The sequence below is a fragment of the Notamacropus eugenii genome, chromosome 2, assembly GCF_028372415.1.
Source record: "Notamacropus eugenii isolate mMacEug1 chromosome 2, mMacEug1.pri_v2, whole genome shotgun sequence".
Lineage (NCBI taxonomy): Eukaryota > Metazoa > Chordata > Mammalia > Diprotodontia > Macropodidae > Notamacropus > Notamacropus eugenii.
In genome coordinates, this window is record NC_092873.1 from 71,330,089 (window position 1) to 71,350,010 (window position 19,922).

Genomic DNA, 19,922 nt, shown 5'->3' on the forward strand with positions numbered 1-19,922 from the left:
AAGACTAGGCTTCAACTTCCGTGGGAATTTCAAATATAAAAAGCTCAGTTTACTGGGATGTTGTTTTGGATGGCAGCTGCCTGGATATTTGATTACACATAGACAGACATGTTTCATGGGTTGAATGTAGACTGCTTGGGTCCTGGTCTGGTCCTTTCACATGCTGTAGACTTGAGGCTTCTGGGTTGTCCTTGAAAATGTTGGATCTTTTCTCCCACAGTGGATATGGATGCTGGATGCTGGCTCCTTCTCCTGCGTGGGTGATAGGTGAGTCTGCTAGATCATCTATCACTGCAACAGTTCTGCTGTGAAACTGGATAATTTTGTATTTAAACTTCTATGAAACCTAGCTTATCTCCATTCCACACTTCCATGAGATTCTGACAATTTTTTTTTACAGTTTTGAACTGACTAGATGAGCTTATATCTAATTCTCTTTGTCATCTTTTTAATCAGTGTTCTATCCAATATAATTTTATGGCATTCCTGGGGCTAAGTCCTAAGGTATCAACATCTCCACACCAGATTCATCTGCTTTAAACCTCACTGAAAAATATTATTATGACAAGACCTGGAAAAAATAGATTATTTATCAATGGTACATTTAATAAAGGTGTAGTTTCATTTTCTTAAGAATTCAATGCCAAACCACGTAAAACAAGTGACTGAAGCAAAATGAAGATATATTAAATTAGTTATTCACAAATTTAATTATTTATGGATTAAATTTTATAAGGTTTATGTCAATAATCTGATTATTTTACTTTGTCCTAATTAATTAGGATGTCCTAATTAATTAGGATGCCCTAATTAAACAGGACTCCCCTGTTCCACATGGTGAAGATCAAATGAGGTAATACAGATGTTAAATAATTTTGCAGCTTGAATGGAGCATACAGATCACAGTACAATTGCATCATTTTATAGAAGAAGAAACAGGAACACTGAAATGAAGTGCTATAGAAATAGAAGGTGGTACTACTACTACTACTACTACTACTACTACTACTACTACTTCACTATTCTCATAACTTTTTTTAAGATTTCTAACTTACCTGTCATTCAGAAGATTGTCCTCAAACACCCGAATCAAAGTTTCGGTAAAGCTGTCCATAGCTTGAATATCATTTTGAATTTTCTTCATGTACTCAAAAAGACTTTGTGTTGAGTACCTGACCTGCAAAACACAAAAAAAATTCCAATAAAGACACTCCAGGAAAAGAATCTATCTCTGGCAGACAAAGATATGAGGAAAATTAACCTCACATGTACACTCTTAACGACTACCATTGAGGCAAGGATATCTTGTAGAGAAGTTTGCCTTCATCCTTACAATATACATAGCTAATGTTAGAATCTAATGAATCACACAGCCTGAATCTTATTTCTTATATATAATTGTGGCCATAGTGCAGTTTGTTGTTTTAGTTCTATTTTGCTTTCTCTGTATGAACTCACACAAATCTCCTCAAGTTTCCATGAATTCTCCATGTTGAAATAATATTCTATTATATTCATATACTAGATTCTTCAGTCATTTCTCAGTCAACAGACATTTACTTTGTTTCCAATATTTGTTATGACAACACTTTCAATGCTGTGAGGTCTTTCTTTCTTTGCCCTTTTCAGGTAATATGGCCAAGAGGGGTAAGTAACTGAGTAAAAGGATATGAACAATTTAGGCACTTAAGATGATAAATTATTCATTTATAATAACTTATGATAATGTATATTTCTATTCATTATTTATAATAATTATAAATATAATAGTTTTAAATTATTTTCCAGAGTGGTTGGATGAACTTTTATTGCCACTAAGAGGACCGTAGCATGTCTGTCTTCTCACAATGACTATCTCAGTTTTATCACCTTTGGAAAGGCAGTGTAGCTAGAGAGCTGGACTTAGGTTCTAAAAGATGTGGGCTTCAGTCCTATCTCTGAGACAAAATGCTTCATTTCACTTCACACTGCTCCAGAAGAGCTACTGTTAGGTATTGTAAATTCACCATTGGGAGTTCCCTATACCAACGAAGTCACAGATTTGAACTTTTTAAAAAATCCCGACATGTACCAACTTATAGACCAAATCTGGAAAAAAAAAAAAGAATGAATCCATTAAGCTATGTCTTTTTTTTTAAAAAAATTGCTATATTAGCCTCACCTTTAAAATAGTATAATTACTCTATTAAAATATACTACAGAACTTTGAAATAAAGTAAGTCTCAAAAAATCTCTGGGGATAGCAAAGGACCAAATAATTTTCTTTGGCATAGTTTTAAAATAGTCACAATCAAAATTCTCAAATATTTTTCATTTATATAGTTTTCATTTGTGGTTGCTTCATTTCTTCATCATTCATTTATACCTAAACCCACATATAATATCCTAACAAATGGACATCTACCTTCTATTCAAAGATCCTTAGCAATGGAGAATTCACTAGCCACAAAATACCAAATGTTTCAAATGTTAATCATCATCATCATCATCATCACTATCATTACCCAACAAAGTGGAACATCCATTTGTACCCCAATACCATGTTAATCAAATAATCAAATGGATTCACAGATCCAAACGGTCAAAGAGATTCACAGGCTATTGTGTCTATCTTCCTACAATATCTTGAACACTGACTAATCCCATCTTTTGTCACTTTTGTCAGTTTTCAAGATATGAAGTCAAACTTCAGGGTTGTTTTGATTTACATTTCTGTTATAATTAGTGTGATTTGGATTATTCTTTTTTATAGTTTTTAATAGTTTGCAAATGTTTTTCAAATTTGTCAATATCCTCTGATCACTTATCTATCAAGAAATAGCTTCTGGTGCTATTTAAATCAACTATTTACATATCGTGGGATACCAAACCTTTATCCTACACCCTATAATACAAAGATTCCCTCATTTGATGGCTTCCTTTCTTATTCTAGGTATATGAATTTTGTTTGTGTAGCTTTTCAGTTTCAAGTAATCAGGAATGTTTCTACCAATACCTTTGTTTATGTGTCACCTTCATTTTCAAAATAAGCTTTTCAAGGGAGATATCTGATGTTAACAAGGGGGTAAGGTGGAACGGGAAAAAAAAACCTATTTTAGCAAAATCAACCAATATATCAAATGACTCTAACAATATATAAAATGTTCTTCAATTCTAGGTCCATCCCTCCCCCCACCACACGCCCCTGCAATGATGAGAAAGAGGGGCATTTTCTCATCATTTTCTTCAGAACCAAGTTTGATCAATACAATTACAAAGTGTTACAAAGTAGCTGATGGTGTTCTTTTGCATTTACATTGTTGGAGTCATTATGCACATTGTTTTCTTGGTTCTGTTAACTTCACTTTGCTTTAGTTCATATAAATCTGTTTCTCAATATTCATTATTTCCTATAGTGCAATGATTTGTCATTATATACTATAACTTGTTTGGGCAGTTAGGGAGTGCCAGGCCCAGAGTCAAGAAAATTCAATTTTCTGAATTAAAATCTGGCCTCAGGCACTTACTAGCTATTGATCAAGTGTCAGTTTGCGTCAGTTATGTTACATTGATCAAACTTGGTTCTGTAGAGGAAAATGGCAAACCATTCCAGTATTTTGCCAAGAAAACCCCAAATGGGTTCACAAAGAATTGTACATGACTAAAAAATGACTGAATGACAACTCCACCTCCAACTTGTTTGGTCAATCAATAGGATTATACTTTCTTTTTGGTTCTCTGTTATTACAAAGAGAATTGTTATAAATACTTCGATGTACCTGAAGCATTTAATTTAATCACTGATATCCTTGAACTGTATGCTTAATAGAAGGGTTCTGAGTCAAAGGGTTTAGATATTTTGACAACTTTGAATAATTCCAAATTACTTTTCAGAATGGTTCAACTACTTCATGTGTTTTTATGTCATTATGAAATACTTTAACAACACTTACTGTGAAATGTTCACAACACACTTAATCCTACCTAATATAAAGCACCCAAAGCAAAGGAATTTTTTCAATTTGTTCTACAACTTCTTTTGGCAGGGCAAAATATATAAAAGTTGTTCAAAAACTAAATTCACAAAGGAATTATCAATCCACAGCACCTAAAGTACCATTATTTTATTGGTAACAGTGTTTTGTAGTGTGTTTAACAAAGCAAAGTATTATAAGTTGCAGCGTCTGGTGATTTTGTGCCCTCAGTTTAAATGGCCCCTAAGCACACATATTGGGACTAATTCTGAGTTGTTAAAGTATATATAGCTATGATTTGATCATTAAAGTACATTCAAATTATAATGTATAATTACTAATAAACAGCACTTCTCACAAATAGATGAAAAAGTTCCTCAAGAAGTAGAATGGGATAATGAAAAAGGGCATTAAACACAAGTCTAAAAACCACCTAAATGATTTCATTCAAAACAGAGATAGCAAGAAGAAAAAAATTTTACATACTGTCTGCAATGTAAGAAAATAGTGATTGAAGATATTTTCAACATCATGAATAAGTACAGTACCGAAGTTTTAGGAAAAAGAACATTGGCTTTAACATCTGATCACCTACGATTGAGTCCAGGATCAATTATGTGCTAGCTATATGCTGGGCTATTCACAAGCTCTCTAAAGAGACTGTGTTTCTTAACCTTTTAAAATAAGTATAATATGCCAATCTACACCACTGGGTTTTGTAACACTGAAATAAGATGACAGATTGCAAAAGCACTCTGAAACCATAAAGTGTTATGCAATGATATCTATTATTGATTTCACAGATATCTTATGTTTGTCTTTTCTTTATATAATTTTTAAAACTCTGTTAACTGCTTTAAAAGTAAATAATCCTAATTCAGTTTGTTCCTCTCAGTTCTAGGTAGTGAAAATAAAATAAAATAAAACAAAACCCAGCAAACCTTGAATGTTTTCCCTTTATAAAAGTATACTGTCTATAAAAACAAAGAAAATATAGCATTCCTATTTCAAAAATAAATTCTATTCTCATAATCTTAGCATTTGAGCTACTATCTATACCACAGAAGAACATCTTTTTAAAACAATCTAGATTTCACTACCATAGGATTTAGAGTTGAAATGACCTAAAATATCATTTAATCCAACCCCTTTATTTTACCAGAAAAAAAAAAGACACCCTGAAGTCTAGAAAAAAAATGTATTTATCTAAGGTCACAAAGTAGTGAGTAGAAGAACTGGGATTCTAAACCATGTCCTCTGATTCCAGATCCCAAAAAGGTACATTTATAATTTCAAGCTAAGGAGCATAAGCAGTATTTGGTATTCACTGATCATATTAAAAGTGATTTTATTCTAAGATTGCTTATTCTAAACATATTCTAAACATAAAACAATTTTTTATATATTAGAAGGAAAAGCAATAATAAAAATTAAAGAAATGTCACTAATTTTTAAGGGAAAATGAAAACTATATAAATATTTGGGTATTTGTAATAGCAAGAGCAGTGAAATAAATGGGCAAGCAAAGTTAGAAAAGACACTTGTGCAAATATCACTAGGGAAAAAGACCTGAGAGCACATATGATACTTAGTAAGTCAATTTTTAAATCCTAGAGGTATTCCCAAATCTGTTTGTGTATATTTCACTATCATCTTGAAGAAGGTAATTTCATTAAAGTTTCAATCGTATTGTTCCTTTATTGCACAAGATTTTTCACTGTCAGCTTAACTATTTGATGACAAAGGTAACCATATAATCTTGTGGTCATGGAAAAAGAGCTAAATCCTTCATTCTGTGTGGAAATGCAAAACCATTCTAACTCAGAAAGTTAAAAGCTTTTTAAAAAGAGTAGAAACCAATAAAAGACAATAAAAAGGTCCATAGTTATAATAGTCTTTCTATCCTATCCAGCTCCAACTTCAGTAAGCTGACCTTCATTTGCCAACCTTTTTCTGGAGCGGGCACAATGAAGGGGAGTGCCGTGAAGCTGGCGTTGAGTTCTGCAAACAAAACTAATCTAATCAGCAAGATGGTATGCCTGCCAAAAGCAGTGAATGACAGGCTCAAGACAATGTGATTGCCACTCACAGGAAAACGCCATGCCACCATCATCAGTGCCTATGCTCCCACCATGACAAACCCTGATGAAGTCAAAGAAAAATTTTATGAAGACCTGGAGACCCTTATCATCAATGTGCCAAAAGAGGACAAGCTTATAATTCTGGGTGACTTTAATGCTAGAGTAGGCTCAGACTACCAGTCTTGGCAGGAAGTCCTAGGGAGGAATGGAGTTGGAAAGAGCAACAGCAATGGTCATTTACTTGTGCATCGCATGACCTTCTCATCACCAACACTGTCTTCCATTTACCTAAACATAATAAAACTTCATGAATGCACCCTCATAGCAAACACTGGCATCTAATAGATTATATGACTGTAAGGACAAGAGACAGACAAGATGTGAGAGTGACAAAGGCAATGTGTGGTACAGAGTGCTGGACTGATCATAGACTTAGCTTTTCCAAGCTAAATATTTGCATTCATCAAAAGCTCCATCCCCAAGGCAAAATGACTACCAGAAGAATTAATGTCAACAAATTAGAGCTCTTCTCCGAGAGCAAACAGTTTGCTGCTGATTTGGAGGGATAAGCCAACACACAGTTGGCAAGAGTGGAGCAAAAAAGGAGTGGGCAGCTCTCAGAGATTTGGTGTACAGCACTGCATTTGCTCATCTGGGTCAGAACACTCACAAACACCAAGACTAGTTTGATGAAAATAATGAGGAAATTCAGAAGTTGCTAAATGAATAACAAGAACTATCCTGTAATCTTTATCCTCTAACACTGCTGCAATTTACTAACAAAAGTTTCATGAGATTCTAGAACTGGAAGAGACATTAAAAGTAAATTTATTCCAACTTCTATACTTTATAGATGAGTAAATTGTGGTCCAGCAATGTCAATGATCACCATACCAAAGATCTTCTTTAAATCCACTGTGGTAAAAGACAAGCACTGATTAAGTACTTTCAAGTATACTCTAAGACATTAGAGAACAGAAGTAATCATATTGATTCATACATAAAGCACCCTAGACTTCACAAAGTACCCCACCACTCACCATGATAGACCTAGAAAAGTGGAGTATTATGGCTCTTTATACATCTCAAGGCTTTAAAAAAATTAAAACACAAAATGTTTTCTTACCGTTGACTCTGTTAAGCCACCAACAGAGACTGCCAACCCTAAGAGAACATGGTACCGATAGACTGGCAATGCAAGGAGCTGAGTAATACAAGGAAATGCCTGTGAAGGAGCATTCCAATTTAAAACAGAAGATTCTGATCTGTAAAAAGAAGTAAATAATAAAAGTATATTATGAAATTTTCTTTTTCTTTTTTTTTACAGTCCATTCTATGAAGAGAAGAATAAACACAGCAATTAAGAGTATGTTGGAATAAAAGTCTGAGGAAAATATACAAAATTTCTCATACCTTGGAAATATCTTCTCCAATTCTTCTCTATATGGAATGTGGGGAACTGGAGGACTGTCAAAGTGCAAAAGATTCAAGAAAATGGATCCAGCATGTGCTCGGAATCTGTCAATTTTCTCACTTGATTGTTGAGCTAGACAGCACATGATCTGTTTGCATCTGCAAAATAACAACAGACACTGATTTATCCACTGCTATCAGCATTATGAGGAATACATTAGCATTTTATGGTGTGAAAAGCATATATGGAAAAACTCAGATATTTAGCTACTGTCCTAATGCAGAAGTTAACAAACTTTTTGGTATCTGGACCGTTTCACACTTAAAAATTACTGAGGATGCAGCCCAAAGAGCTTTTGTGTATGTGGGATCATGTCTATTGACATTTACTATATTAGAAATCAAAATATTAGAATTATTATGAAAGAGTCTTGAGGATTTCCATGAGTCCAAAGACTATATTTTGAAACTTCATGTCCTAAGATATATTAAAAGTTTTCTAATTCATCCTAACAAAAGGTGGAGGATAGAGTGTAGAAAGACATTTCAAAGAGTAAAACATTGCTTACAGAAGAATAATTATTATTTGAGAGCAGATTATACACAGTAATTTTTTAAAAATATGGAGATAATGGTGCCTTCTGAGACCCAAAAGACTAACTCTTCACAGACTTTCTTTGCTCTGGACACTAAGCACACATCTTTTTCCTGCTTAACACCCTGTCTTGTCATTTTCTGGAAACCTCCATATACCATGCTTTTACTCTTTATTTTCAACCTAGTGATCTCCCTTCTGTGATATCAGAGGAGTCAACCAAACCACCAGAATGAGAACTCCAATTGTTTCAATAGTTACGTGGTGTGAACATGATTATGACCAAATATTTTAAGTATCAACTGAGAGAGTGAAACTGAATGTGTTATCTTTTTATCTTGCTGTGACCTAAAAACTACTAAACCCAAGGTTCCAACAACTAAGATTTAATGGTGTTAATCACTCCTTCTGATGAAAGAGAATCAGTTATGTTCTCAGCTACAAAGGCTCCTGCCCTCACTACAACTATTCCTCTATTCTCCTGATCCCAAGTGTCTTCCATGCATAACCTGCAATCCACTATAATAAAATTATTTATGTATTACTGGACTATTTGGTTCTCTAGTAAATTTTCCTCTAACAGTGACATTAAGGACTAGGACATTTTAAGCTACAAAATAAGTGGACTGGCCTACATGATGTTCCAAGTCTTCCAACTTTAGAGCTATGATCCTACATAAATAATATTTTGTTGTTGTTCAGTTGTTTCAGTCGTGTCCAACTCTTTGTGAATATATTTGGTGTTTTCTTGGCAAAGACACTGGAATGGTTTGTGATTTCTTTCTCCAATTCATTTTTCAGATGAGGAAACTGGGACCAAAAGGGTTCGGTGACTTTGTCTCAAGCTGGATCTGGACTCAGGAAAGATGAGTCTTCCAGAATTCAGGTCCAGTATTCTATCCACTGTACTACCTATCTTATAAATAATATACCTGTGTATATTAATGAACAAAATAAGGTAATTTGAAATAGAAAACAAATTCAATACTCTCTTTCCATCCTAATCTTAACCTTTTCTCCCACCTACACAGGGCTCATTTCTTACTTCACTCTGGAGATCAAAATCACCTCCTATGAACATTCAAAATATCCCTGATTCTACAATTAAATTCCCTGCAGTTTCAAAGAAAGACAATTCTTCTAAAAAACAAATTGCTCTACTGATGCTTTCAGGCTAACCTGGGAAGACTTCTAACAAGTGAGACAAAGTGAAATGGGCAGACACTAGAGAACAATTTATACAATAAGAATACTATTGTAAAGAAAAATAAACTGGAAGGACATAAGAATTCTGATACAGAGGAAAATGAACAGAACCAAGAGAGCACTGAAAACAATATGCTAAAGACCAACATTTTTTTTTTTATTTTCAGTGTTCAGCAATCACTAACATACAACCTAGATTTTTTCTTTCCTTCTCCCCTTCCCCTTCTCCCCCTTCTCCCCTTCCCGTTCCCTCCTCGAGATGGCATACAATTTTATATAGGTTCTACACATATATTCCTATTAAATGCATTTTCATCATAGTCATGTTGTATAGAAGAATTAAAATGAATGGGAGAAATCATATAACAAAATAAAACGTAATACAAAAGAAAATGATCTGCTACATTCTGCGATTGAATTCCATAGTTTTCTCTCTGGATGTGGAAGGCATTTTGCCTTAAAAGATCACTGGGAATTTTTTAAGTCCTTGCATTGCAATGAAGTTCTAACTTTACCAAAAAAAGTCCTCACATACAAGGCCAACAATTTTGAAAGAATTAGGAACTCTGTGAGTTTAATGACCAACCCTGATTCCATAGGACTTTGGATGAAACACGTTACCCATCCCCTGAGAGAGAGGTGAAGGATTCAAAACAACAAACAAAACACAGGTATTTTTGGACACAGGCAGTGTCACCATTTGTTTTGCTATACCATATGTTTGTAACAGAAGTTTTGCTTTATTTCATTTTCAACTGAAGGTTGATAGTTAAGGTGCGAGGGAAAGAAGGCATATTTTTGCTGAATAGAAAAATATATAATTCTAAAAGAAAAACCATGTTTAATTTATTATATATTATGTGAATATATTTATTTAAAAGCAGTTTCATGTAATTGAGTCTTTGTTTTCTTTTTTTTCAGAAAAAATTTTTCTATTTTGTAAATGGGATATTTTTAGATGCTTGATAAGTTCATAATCTTAAAAAAATGAAACAAAAATGGATTCTTTTATTAGAATTGAGGATCCCCTGCCACTTTTGTACATGGTATAGTATTTTTTTTCCAGTTACATGTGAAGACAGTTTTTAACCTTCTTTTTTAAAATAAGATTTTGAGTTCCAATTTTTTCTCCCTCCTACCCTCCCCTTACCCCATCAAGACATCAAGCAATCTGATATAGGTTATACATGTGTAATCACATTTAAAATATTTTCATATTAGTTATGTTGTAAAAGAAAAAACAGAACAAAAATGGAAAAATCACAAAAAGCAAAAACAAGAAAAGTGAAAATAGTATGCTTCGATCTACATTCGCACTCCATAATTCTTTCTCTGGATGTGGATAGCATTTCTATCATGAGTCTTTTGGAACTGTCTTGGATTACTGTACTACAGAAAAGAACTAAGTCTGTCATAACTGATCATCACAGAATGTTCTCCTTCTTCTGCTCACCTCACTTTGCATCGTTTCATTGTAAGTCTTTCCAGGTTTTTCTGAAACCTCCCTGCTCATCTTGTAGCAGAATTCCATTACATTCACATACCGCAAATTGTTCAGCCATTCTCCAATTGATGGGCATCTTCTCAATTTCTAATTCTTGGCCACCACAAAAAGAGCTATATTTGTGTAAGAAGTAGGTCTTTTCCCCCTTCTTATGATCTCTTTGAGATACAAAATTGGTAGTGTTATTGTTAGATCAAAGCGTATGCGCAGTTTGATTGTCTTTTGGGCATAGTTCCAAATTGTTCTCCAGAATGATTGGATCAGGTTGCAATTCCATCAACAATGCATTAAGCATCCTAATTTTCCCATATCTCTTCCCATATTTATCATTTTCATTTTCTGTCATATAAGTCAATTTTATAGAAATGAGAAGGTACCTCAGTTATTTTAATTTGCATTTCTGTAACTGAGTATGATTTAGAGCATTTTTTCATATGTCCATAGATAGCTTTAATTTCTTCAACTGAAAATGGACTGTTCATATCCTTTGACCATTTATCAATTGGGGAATGACTTGTATTCTTACAAATCTGACTCAGTTCTCTAGATATTTGAGAAATGAGGCCTTAATCAGAGATATTTGCTGTAAAAACTGTTACACAGCTTTTTACTTTCCTCCTAATCTTGGTCACATTGATTTTGACATGCAAAAATCTTTTAATTTAATGTAATCAAAATTATCCATTATGTATTTCATAATGTTCTCTATCTTTTGTTCAGTCATAAATTCTTCCTTTCTCCATAGCTGTCACTTTTTGAAAAATCTCACTCTTGCAGTTTTCCCCATTTTTTAAATTATTAAATATCTGCTTCTCCACTAGCTCCCTTCTTTCTGTATTCAACTATGTATAAATCTTTCTTACTTGAACACATTTTATTTTGACCTATTTTTCTTGTTCAAAACTTGTACAAAAAATATAACTATGTCCTGATTCAATTTTTTCACTACCTAATCCTCCTTAATCATCTGCAATTTGCATACCTCCACTTGTTGTTTAGTTATTTAGTTATGTCCAACTCTTCTGGACCCCATGGGACATACTGCCAATGGGCTTTTGTTGGCAAAGATACTGTAATGGTTTGTAGAAGTTAAGTAACTTATCCTGGGCCACACAGCCAAAATGTGTCTTAGGTCATATGTAAACTCAACTTATTGACTCCAGGTCCAGTGGTCTATCTATGGAGCCACTAAACTGCCCCCAAGGAAAACAGAGGTCAAATGACTTGCACTAGATCACACAGCTAGTGTCTGAGGATTTGAACTCAAATCTTCCTGACTCCGGGCCCAGCACTCTATCCACTGAGCCATCTAGCTGTCACTCAAACCTCTAGTGCAATTCCTAAAATGCTACCAGTAATTTTATTATCATAAAATCCAATTGTATGTACTCATTCTTTATTCATCATTTTTCTGCTATATTTGATAATATTGAGCTTCCTTTCTTTTTAAAATTAAAATTATCTTTCAATTAATAAGTATCTGCCTGTTCCCCCTTCCACCTCTCCATCCCCAAGAAAAAAAATAAAAATCAAGTCCTTGTAACACATAATGAGGTAAATGACCTTACCAGAGGGTGGAGGCAAAGATGGCAAAGAAAAAGCAGGAACTCACCTGAGCTCTCACAAATTCCCTTCCAAACAACTTTAAATAAAGCCTCAAAACAAAGTTTGGAGTAACAAAGCTACAAAAGGAAGAGGTGAAATAATTTTCCAACCCAAGAAGGTTGGCAGAAAAGGTCTATCATATTAGGGGGAGAGTGGAACACAGTCCACAGCAAGTCACACCCTAGCAAACCAGTCACAGAACTTGGGGTGACTGAATTAGTGGCAGCTGCAGCAGCTTCCAGAGCTCTCAACTCACAGATGGGAAGAGGATTGGACAATTGGTCAAAGGAGATTAAAGGGGTCCCTTTGCTGGCATTGAAGGCAGGACTATGTTGCACTGCCCATACTCACGTCTGGATCCTGGTTGTGGGCAGCAGTTCCAGACTGAGGAGGAGCAGTAGCACAACAGAGTTTGTGGCCACAGGGGAGCAGGGACCCTGATCATAGTTCCAGGGTGGAAAAGAGTGATTGTGTTCATTCACAGATGACAGTACATACCAGGAGAGTAGTAAACAGACCTCCCTTTAGATTATATCACCTCAGAAGAACTAAAAACTTACAGAATCAAAGAACTAGCTCTGAAAACAGATGCACAAAAAACCTGAAGCTTGGGATAGTAACCCCTAAACCCTGGGAGCACAGTCCAACTTTAACATAAAGTTAAAAGTCAAGAAAGAGGCTAAAAACGAGTAAACAACAAAAAAAAGACGCTAACCAAAGAAAGTTACTATAGTGACAGGGAAGATCAAAACACAAACTCAGAAGACAAAGAAGTTAAAATTGCTATATCCAAAGCCTCAAAGAAAAAATATAAATTGGTCTCAAGCTCAAAAGAAATTCCTGAAGAGCTCAAAAAGCAAGTAAGTACAGGAAATATTGGGAAAAGAAACCAGTGCTATGCAAGAAAATAATAATAATAAAAACTAAACAGCTAGGTAAAAGAGGCATAAAAATACTAGAGAAAATAACATCTTAAAAATACTGAAGAAAATAACACCTTAAAAATGGTAAAAGAGGCACAAAAATCCAATGAAAAGAAAAACACTTTAAAAAGCAGAATTGGCTGATTGGAAAAAGATACACAAAAATTCACTGAAGAAAAGAATTCATTAAAATATAGAACTGGCCAAATATAAAAGGAGGTACAACTGAAGAAAATAATTCCTTAAAAATGAGAACTAGACAAGTGAAAACTTATCATACTATGAGACATCAAGAAACAATAAAACAGAATCAAAAGGATGAAAAAGTATTAGAAAATGTGAAATTATCTCCTTGGAAAAACAAATGACCTGGAAAATAGATCCAGGATAGATAATTTAAGAATTACTGGACTACCTGAAACACATGACCAAAAAAGAGCCTAGAAAAAGGATTCTGGGGATATGGTAGGGTGGGTCAGAAAATTCCAAGCTCTCAACATTTTCTCCCTCAAGAGATAAAATAGCACCTCAGCATGAACAAAGTTGAGGAGCATTAAAAATAAATAAGAATAGGGGCACAAAAAGGGCCCTCCTGGGAATATGATAAGATCTGAAGGAAAATCCTAGAATGAGGTTTGGTCCCTCTGAAAATACCTCCATGCTAGATTCTGCTTTAACAATAAGCTGCAGGCAGCTTAAGCAACAAAACAAGAGGCAAGCCCTGGGGTTAGCTGAGTTCAGAAGCTACCTCAGCCCCAGACATAGGAACTTTTACCCTTGGGACAGTGAGGAGAATTGAGCATCTGAGTTTAGGAAGATCAAGGGAACCTTTGCTGACAAGCTGTGGGGGTGAGAAATAATCAGCACATGCCTGGTGAATACATAAGCAGTGGGTCAGGACACCCCTGGCTATGGGCATTTACAGGAGGCTGGAGGTTTGGCTTTGGTTCCAGCCTAGAGAAGATACTGAGCTGTTTTAAGATTCTTTTTTATTTTTCTTGCTCTTATGGGAGACCTGTTATCATTATTTCTATGTATTCTGTCTTTGAGATCAGTGGTTTGCTCGTATAGATATCCTGCTTTCATTTTAATGCTCTTCTCTTCTCCCTGACTGTTCTTCATGCATTCCCAATCAGTTAATGTCTCTTTTGTTTCTTTAGTGAGACTTGCCAATGTGGATTCAATTTTTTTTTATTCTGCCAATTATTTCTGTTGTACAAATCAAGAATTATGCCTTCACAATTCCTATTTTTCTTTTAAACCATTCAGAAACATCCTGCTGTGGTTCCATGTTCTTTTTGGAATCCATAGGGTCCACTGCCCCATTAGATGTTGATTGATTTTTCTTTATCTTTCAATACTTATTCATAGTTGTATGATTTCTTCCTGGCTTTGGAGACCATTTTCCTTCTGTAATTAATATCTTATTTACTCATTTATCTGCCTATAGTCAAGGACTTTGAGTTTTGTTCATCCTTAACTATTTGGTAATTTCATTCTTTTTTCTTTGTTTTCCCATATTGCTCACTTCTGGGCTTTCTCTCATTTGACAATAGTTTCCCAGTGGGCTGGATCTCAGAGCTTTCTTAGACTCTTCTAAAATGGGGAATTTAAAGTTCCCTTAGCTTTGGTCTCTGGCACAAGTAACTTCTGGTGGCACAAACTGAACCAAGGTGAATACTGACTCTTTCCCTCAAGCTTAATGGAGTATAGTAACATACACATGTTCTTCCCCATCTTAACTCTATTTGTCACATCTCTGGCTGGGCTCTGTTATAACACAGACTGCTGCCATGATTCTGCCCAAGTATGAGTTAGCTTCTGCTGTTTGGATTTCTTTAGGACTTGAGTGGGGAGTGTGAAAGAGGGAGAATGGTTACAAGCCTATGGGATGTCTTCTGCAGTCTAGATACTGAAGTATGATGAAGAACTGGGATGGGGTGGGAGGGAGTGATGAGTGAGAGCACATTAGAGGTTATGAATTATGAGTCTTATTTACTGCTAATTCATCAGAGTTTTACCTCATTTGCGACCCTAGGTTTGACATCATGGTAAAACCTGAAATTACTTTATTTCATCAGCATAATTCCTATTTTTGAGATGTTTTAAAGATTATGGGGATCAAGTCCAATTAAATTAAATTTTTGTTCAAATATTTAGGTCTTATTATTTCATTACCTATCATGTCTTTTAACATAATATAATTTTCTTGTTTATATAACTTTTCTATATTTACTATAGGCATCTAAAATCATGATTATTACTGCTGCTTTATTGAATTTAGCTGAAACATAATAAATTTTTTCCCCAAACTCATTTTACTCTTTGTGATTGTTTCAACTGCTTCTCATAAAAAAAAATTGTGGAATCTATTTTCTAATTCATTCTTTTATCCTCTTTCCTTTTATCAGTAGCTCCATCACATTCTTATTCATGGTTACTGTTGTGAGTTGTGTATTTTTAATTTGCTTGACACTTGTGAAGTGAAACCGCCAGTTTCATCTCTGAAGTTCTTACTCTCTTCTCTAGAACACCCTTCAAGTTCCTCCATTCAACAATGAAATCTTTTGCTTATGACTATTTCCATAACTACTCTTCCTTCCCTGTCCCTGTCCCTGTCCCCTCCTATTTCCCTTTTGGGTTTAGCATATTTCTATACCAAAACACTTAACATAATTTTATTTAATTTTCCTCTTTTTCTCATTCAAGTGAAAGTGAGATTCATGCAATGCTCATTCCCCCTATTTTCCTCCATGTCTATATAAACTTCATCTTGCACAACTCTCAATAATAATTTTCCAAATTTTATTCTTTCTTTTCTCCCCAGTAATACTGTCCTGTCCTTTTCATTCTTGTTTTCTCCTAAGACCATTAAAACAAAATAAAATCACTACCAGACCCTCTATCATTTCAATATTTCTCCAGCTCCCTTAGGGTTCTAAGAAGAAATTATTTCTATTCCTCTGTTAAAATGTAAACAATTCATCTCCACATAATCCCTTTCAATTATGCAAATATGTATACCTATCTGCATTTCTCTTGGAACTTAATTTTTCATTTCCAAATGTCTATATAATTTTGGTCCCTTCATGTGGAATACTTGAAAATTCTTCATTCCATTAAAGATTCATTTTTTAAAAATCACCAAGTCACTTTAAAAAACTTTTGCCAATTAAGTTAACACTGGTTAGAGCTATTTATCTATCTATCTCTGCTGGCTAAGACTGGATTAAGTTCCTTGGAACTGAGCCATCCTCAGGCTGTTTCAGGGAGTTCTCTGAGCTGGATCTATTTATGATGCCTAAGGCCACTTCTACATGACGGGGTGTAGGGTGTGTTCAGGGAGGACCAGTGCCTTTGGTGTGATGGCTACCAAGCCCCTTTAGGGGCTCTTTTCACCTTTGGTGTCCACCTGTTCCACCCAATTCTCACCTGTGGCTTCAAGAAGCTGCAGCATGCCTAGTAAACTGTTTCGGCAGATAGGCCAAACCAGGTTGAAGGTAACCAAGGGGTCTCAAATCCATTGGTGAGTTAGGGGGGTATCTATCCAAGCATGTGAAGACTTTCTCTGGTGGAATGGGCAGATGAGAACAATTCGTTCCAACGGCCATGAAGGCAGATGAAGCAGGCAATGTGGAGTGGGCGTAGCAACCAGTCACAATTTTAATTAGAGGGATCTGCCCCAAATGCCCCAAAGTGACTCTCCTTAGGCCTTAGGAAAAGTCAGGTTTGGCCAGGTTTGGGTACTGGAAAGTTCAGGCATGAAGTGCTAGAACTACTCTGGGTGAGGGGGACCTGCTTGTCCTCTACCCTGTATACTATCTCTGTTTTGGTGTATTGTTTAGAATTACTGCAAGACACGATAGATTCCTCTTTAAATTCCTGGGTTGAATGAGGTAGTCTAGACATGATGCTTTCTAATGGCCTAGCAGAGTGATAAATCTCTATACACGAATAAAGTATTTGTAGAAAATCTAGTAGCCTAGCACTCTTCCAAGTTTCCACAATTTCTTATAATACCATTACAAATTTTATTTTTTTGTAAACTCTTGCATCATTTGTTCTAGGGATTCAAATTGATCCTGTAGACAAGCTATGCTTTTTCTTGAAAATTCACTTGCTTCGGAGTTACTCTACTTGTCTGGATTTGTTTCTTAATTTTGTTTGCTTATTTTATCATTCTTCTGGAAAACTCATTGTTGTCCACATACTTGCAACTCTTTGGGGGATGCATTTATGCTGTGGGTTCCTCTGAGAGCTTCCTTCCCCTTGCCCCCAACCCCATGCTTCCAAGGCCCAGGGACTAATTACCTTGATCTGCTCTGGCCAACTGGGACTGAACAGTCTGAGCAGTGAAACTGCACTGAATTTAGGCCTGGGATGGGGAACCTGCAGCCTCAAGACCACATATGGCCTTCTAGGTCCTTGGGTGTGGCCTTTTGACTGAGTCCAAGTTTTATAGAACAAATCATTTTATTAAGGGGATTTGTTCTGTGAAGTTTGGATTCCCCACTTGAGGATCTAAAGGGCTACATGTGGTTTGGAGGTCACAGGTTTCCAATCCCTGGTTTAGGCAATAAGCTGAGTCCAAGATTAGCTCTCGGCAACCCAGTGATATAGGTCTAGCTCAAAGCTAAGAGAATAAAATCCAGGTTCCTGGCCACTCTTGGAGTCTCTTAGTTCTTGACTTGAGGCACAGTCCTTGATTTTCTCTAGGAGTCCCTGCTCTGATAGTCCGGTTTAGAGGTCTGGGTACTGAGTCAATGTTCCTTTTCTATCCCTGTTACACACCTCCTGACCTGACCATTTGCCATTTGTAGGTAAACACTTAGCACAGTGTCTGACATATAGTAGGAATTTAATAAATGCTTACTGATTGACTAACCAAATTTATAATCTTGGGGACCCATTATAGCTTCTAAAATTTCCTATTCACTACTTGGTATGACATTATTTGGAGTAGTTTCAGGGAGTATTGGGCTGTACTGCATCTTTCTAATCAGCTATCTCCACCTTTTTCTTCTTGAATTCTATTATCAAAGCTTTCTAATACCATTTTTTCCTATTTTTGATTCTACTTTATTAACTACTTCATCTTTCTCTTACCCACACACCAATCATTCTTCCCAATCTTTGTTATTTCCTTTTGCCTCTTTACTCTTCTCTCCCTCCAACCTGAGCCTCTGTTAGGCACATCTATTCAGCTCAGTTCAAGCAGTCATTTCATGGCTTCCAACATTTCCAGATCTGCTTTCTAACCCAAATGCTAATATCAACTTGGTGTAATTACTCACACACTAAAACCATCATATCATAAGATCATTCATGTCTTTTCCTCAGAATCAGTTCCTAAGTTCCTCCTTTATGTCACCATCCAAAAGTAATCTTTCCCAGGATATTCCTCCTAATGTTCAATCACTGCCTTCTCTAGGTCTTCTATCTTCCTCTTTACTGTGTCTTATGACTAACTCAGAAATTTATAATGTCTATTTCTGTTTTTTATTTCTATTTCATATATAGAAATTCATACTTTTACAAATATATAATTTCTTGTGCAAGCAATGCCTATCCCTCTTCTTCAAGGAAAATCATTTATTCAATTAACAAGTCATTTATGAAGCACAATATGCCAAGACTATGCTAAGAACTGGGAACACAAAGAAAAATATCAAATACTCAAGAGGAATTCATGGCAATACACAGGAGTCTAAGGGAAACATAAGCATAAAAATCACTCTTCAACGGACCATCCAAAACTAGTATTACATTCATAGTTTTAACCTCTTGCTTTAAATATTCTCAGAATTCACTTATTCTACCAATATTTACTGTGTATTTAATACATGACTGGCAAGACTATAATACATAAGTATTACTTGACTTAAAACTGTTCTGCAGTTTAAGTTCCTTCTAGGCAAAAACAATACTAGATTTCATATAAAAATGTACTAGAATCCTGACTACAGGACAGCCATGTTATAAACACTGGATGATAAATCACTCAGAAATAACAAAATGAAAGTGTCAAGAATGTTAAGGTTCAGATGAATTGTGGCTTGTAAGAAAGAAGAAATGCTAAGGATTAAGAAAGAGTTTAAAAAAAAATACGTTGGGGGGAAAAAAAAGAGGAGGATTAAAGAAGAGATAATATAACTGCCTGTGATGAATGGGACGATGAAGGCTGAGGTAGTTTTGTCTTCCTTCCATGTCATTTACCATTACCTCATTTTACCTTTGTTTTTTCTTCTAACTAGACTATTTTCTGATTAGACATGACAGAATAAAAATCATTAATAGGGATACGAAAACCAAAATAATTAATCATAGTACTCAGGTGATTTGAACAAACTGAAGTCACCAGACCAAGATGAACTCCATTCAAGGTTATTTGCTTTTTAAATAGCAGATGTCATCAATGGAGCCATTCTCAGTAATTTTTAGAGAACAGGGAAAAGAGAAGCTGTTCTACAAAACTCAATAAAGGAAAATGCTGTCCTAGTTTCCAAAAATGAGCAAAAAATGCAAGATGCAAATTGTAGGCTTGTAAATCTGACTTCTGATTCTTGAAAAATTGTAGACTACTGCATTAATCAACATAGCAGAAAGGTGATCAAACACACAAAAAAAAAGCCTGCATGCCTT

The 19,922-nt window shown here is 35.2% G+C and overlaps 1 protein-coding gene across 1 annotated transcript in view; it reads right to left on the minus strand.

Moving 5' to 3' along the window:
- The window catches only part of TBCD (tubulin folding cofactor D), a 414,951-nt gene that overhangs the window by 38,322 nt on the left and 356,707 nt on the right, over positions 1–19,922 (minus strand). Inside the window, exons 32-34 of the mRNA XM_072640887.1 lie at positions 7,448–7,606; positions 7,161–7,299; positions 1,056–1,177 (exon numbers count right to left, since the gene is read on the minus strand). Coding sequence (XP_072496988.1) covers positions 1,056–1,177; positions 7,161–7,299; positions 7,448–7,606 — 420 coding nt within the window. The remainder of the gene's footprint in view (positions 1–1,055; positions 1,178–7,160; positions 7,300–7,447; positions 7,607–19,922) is intronic.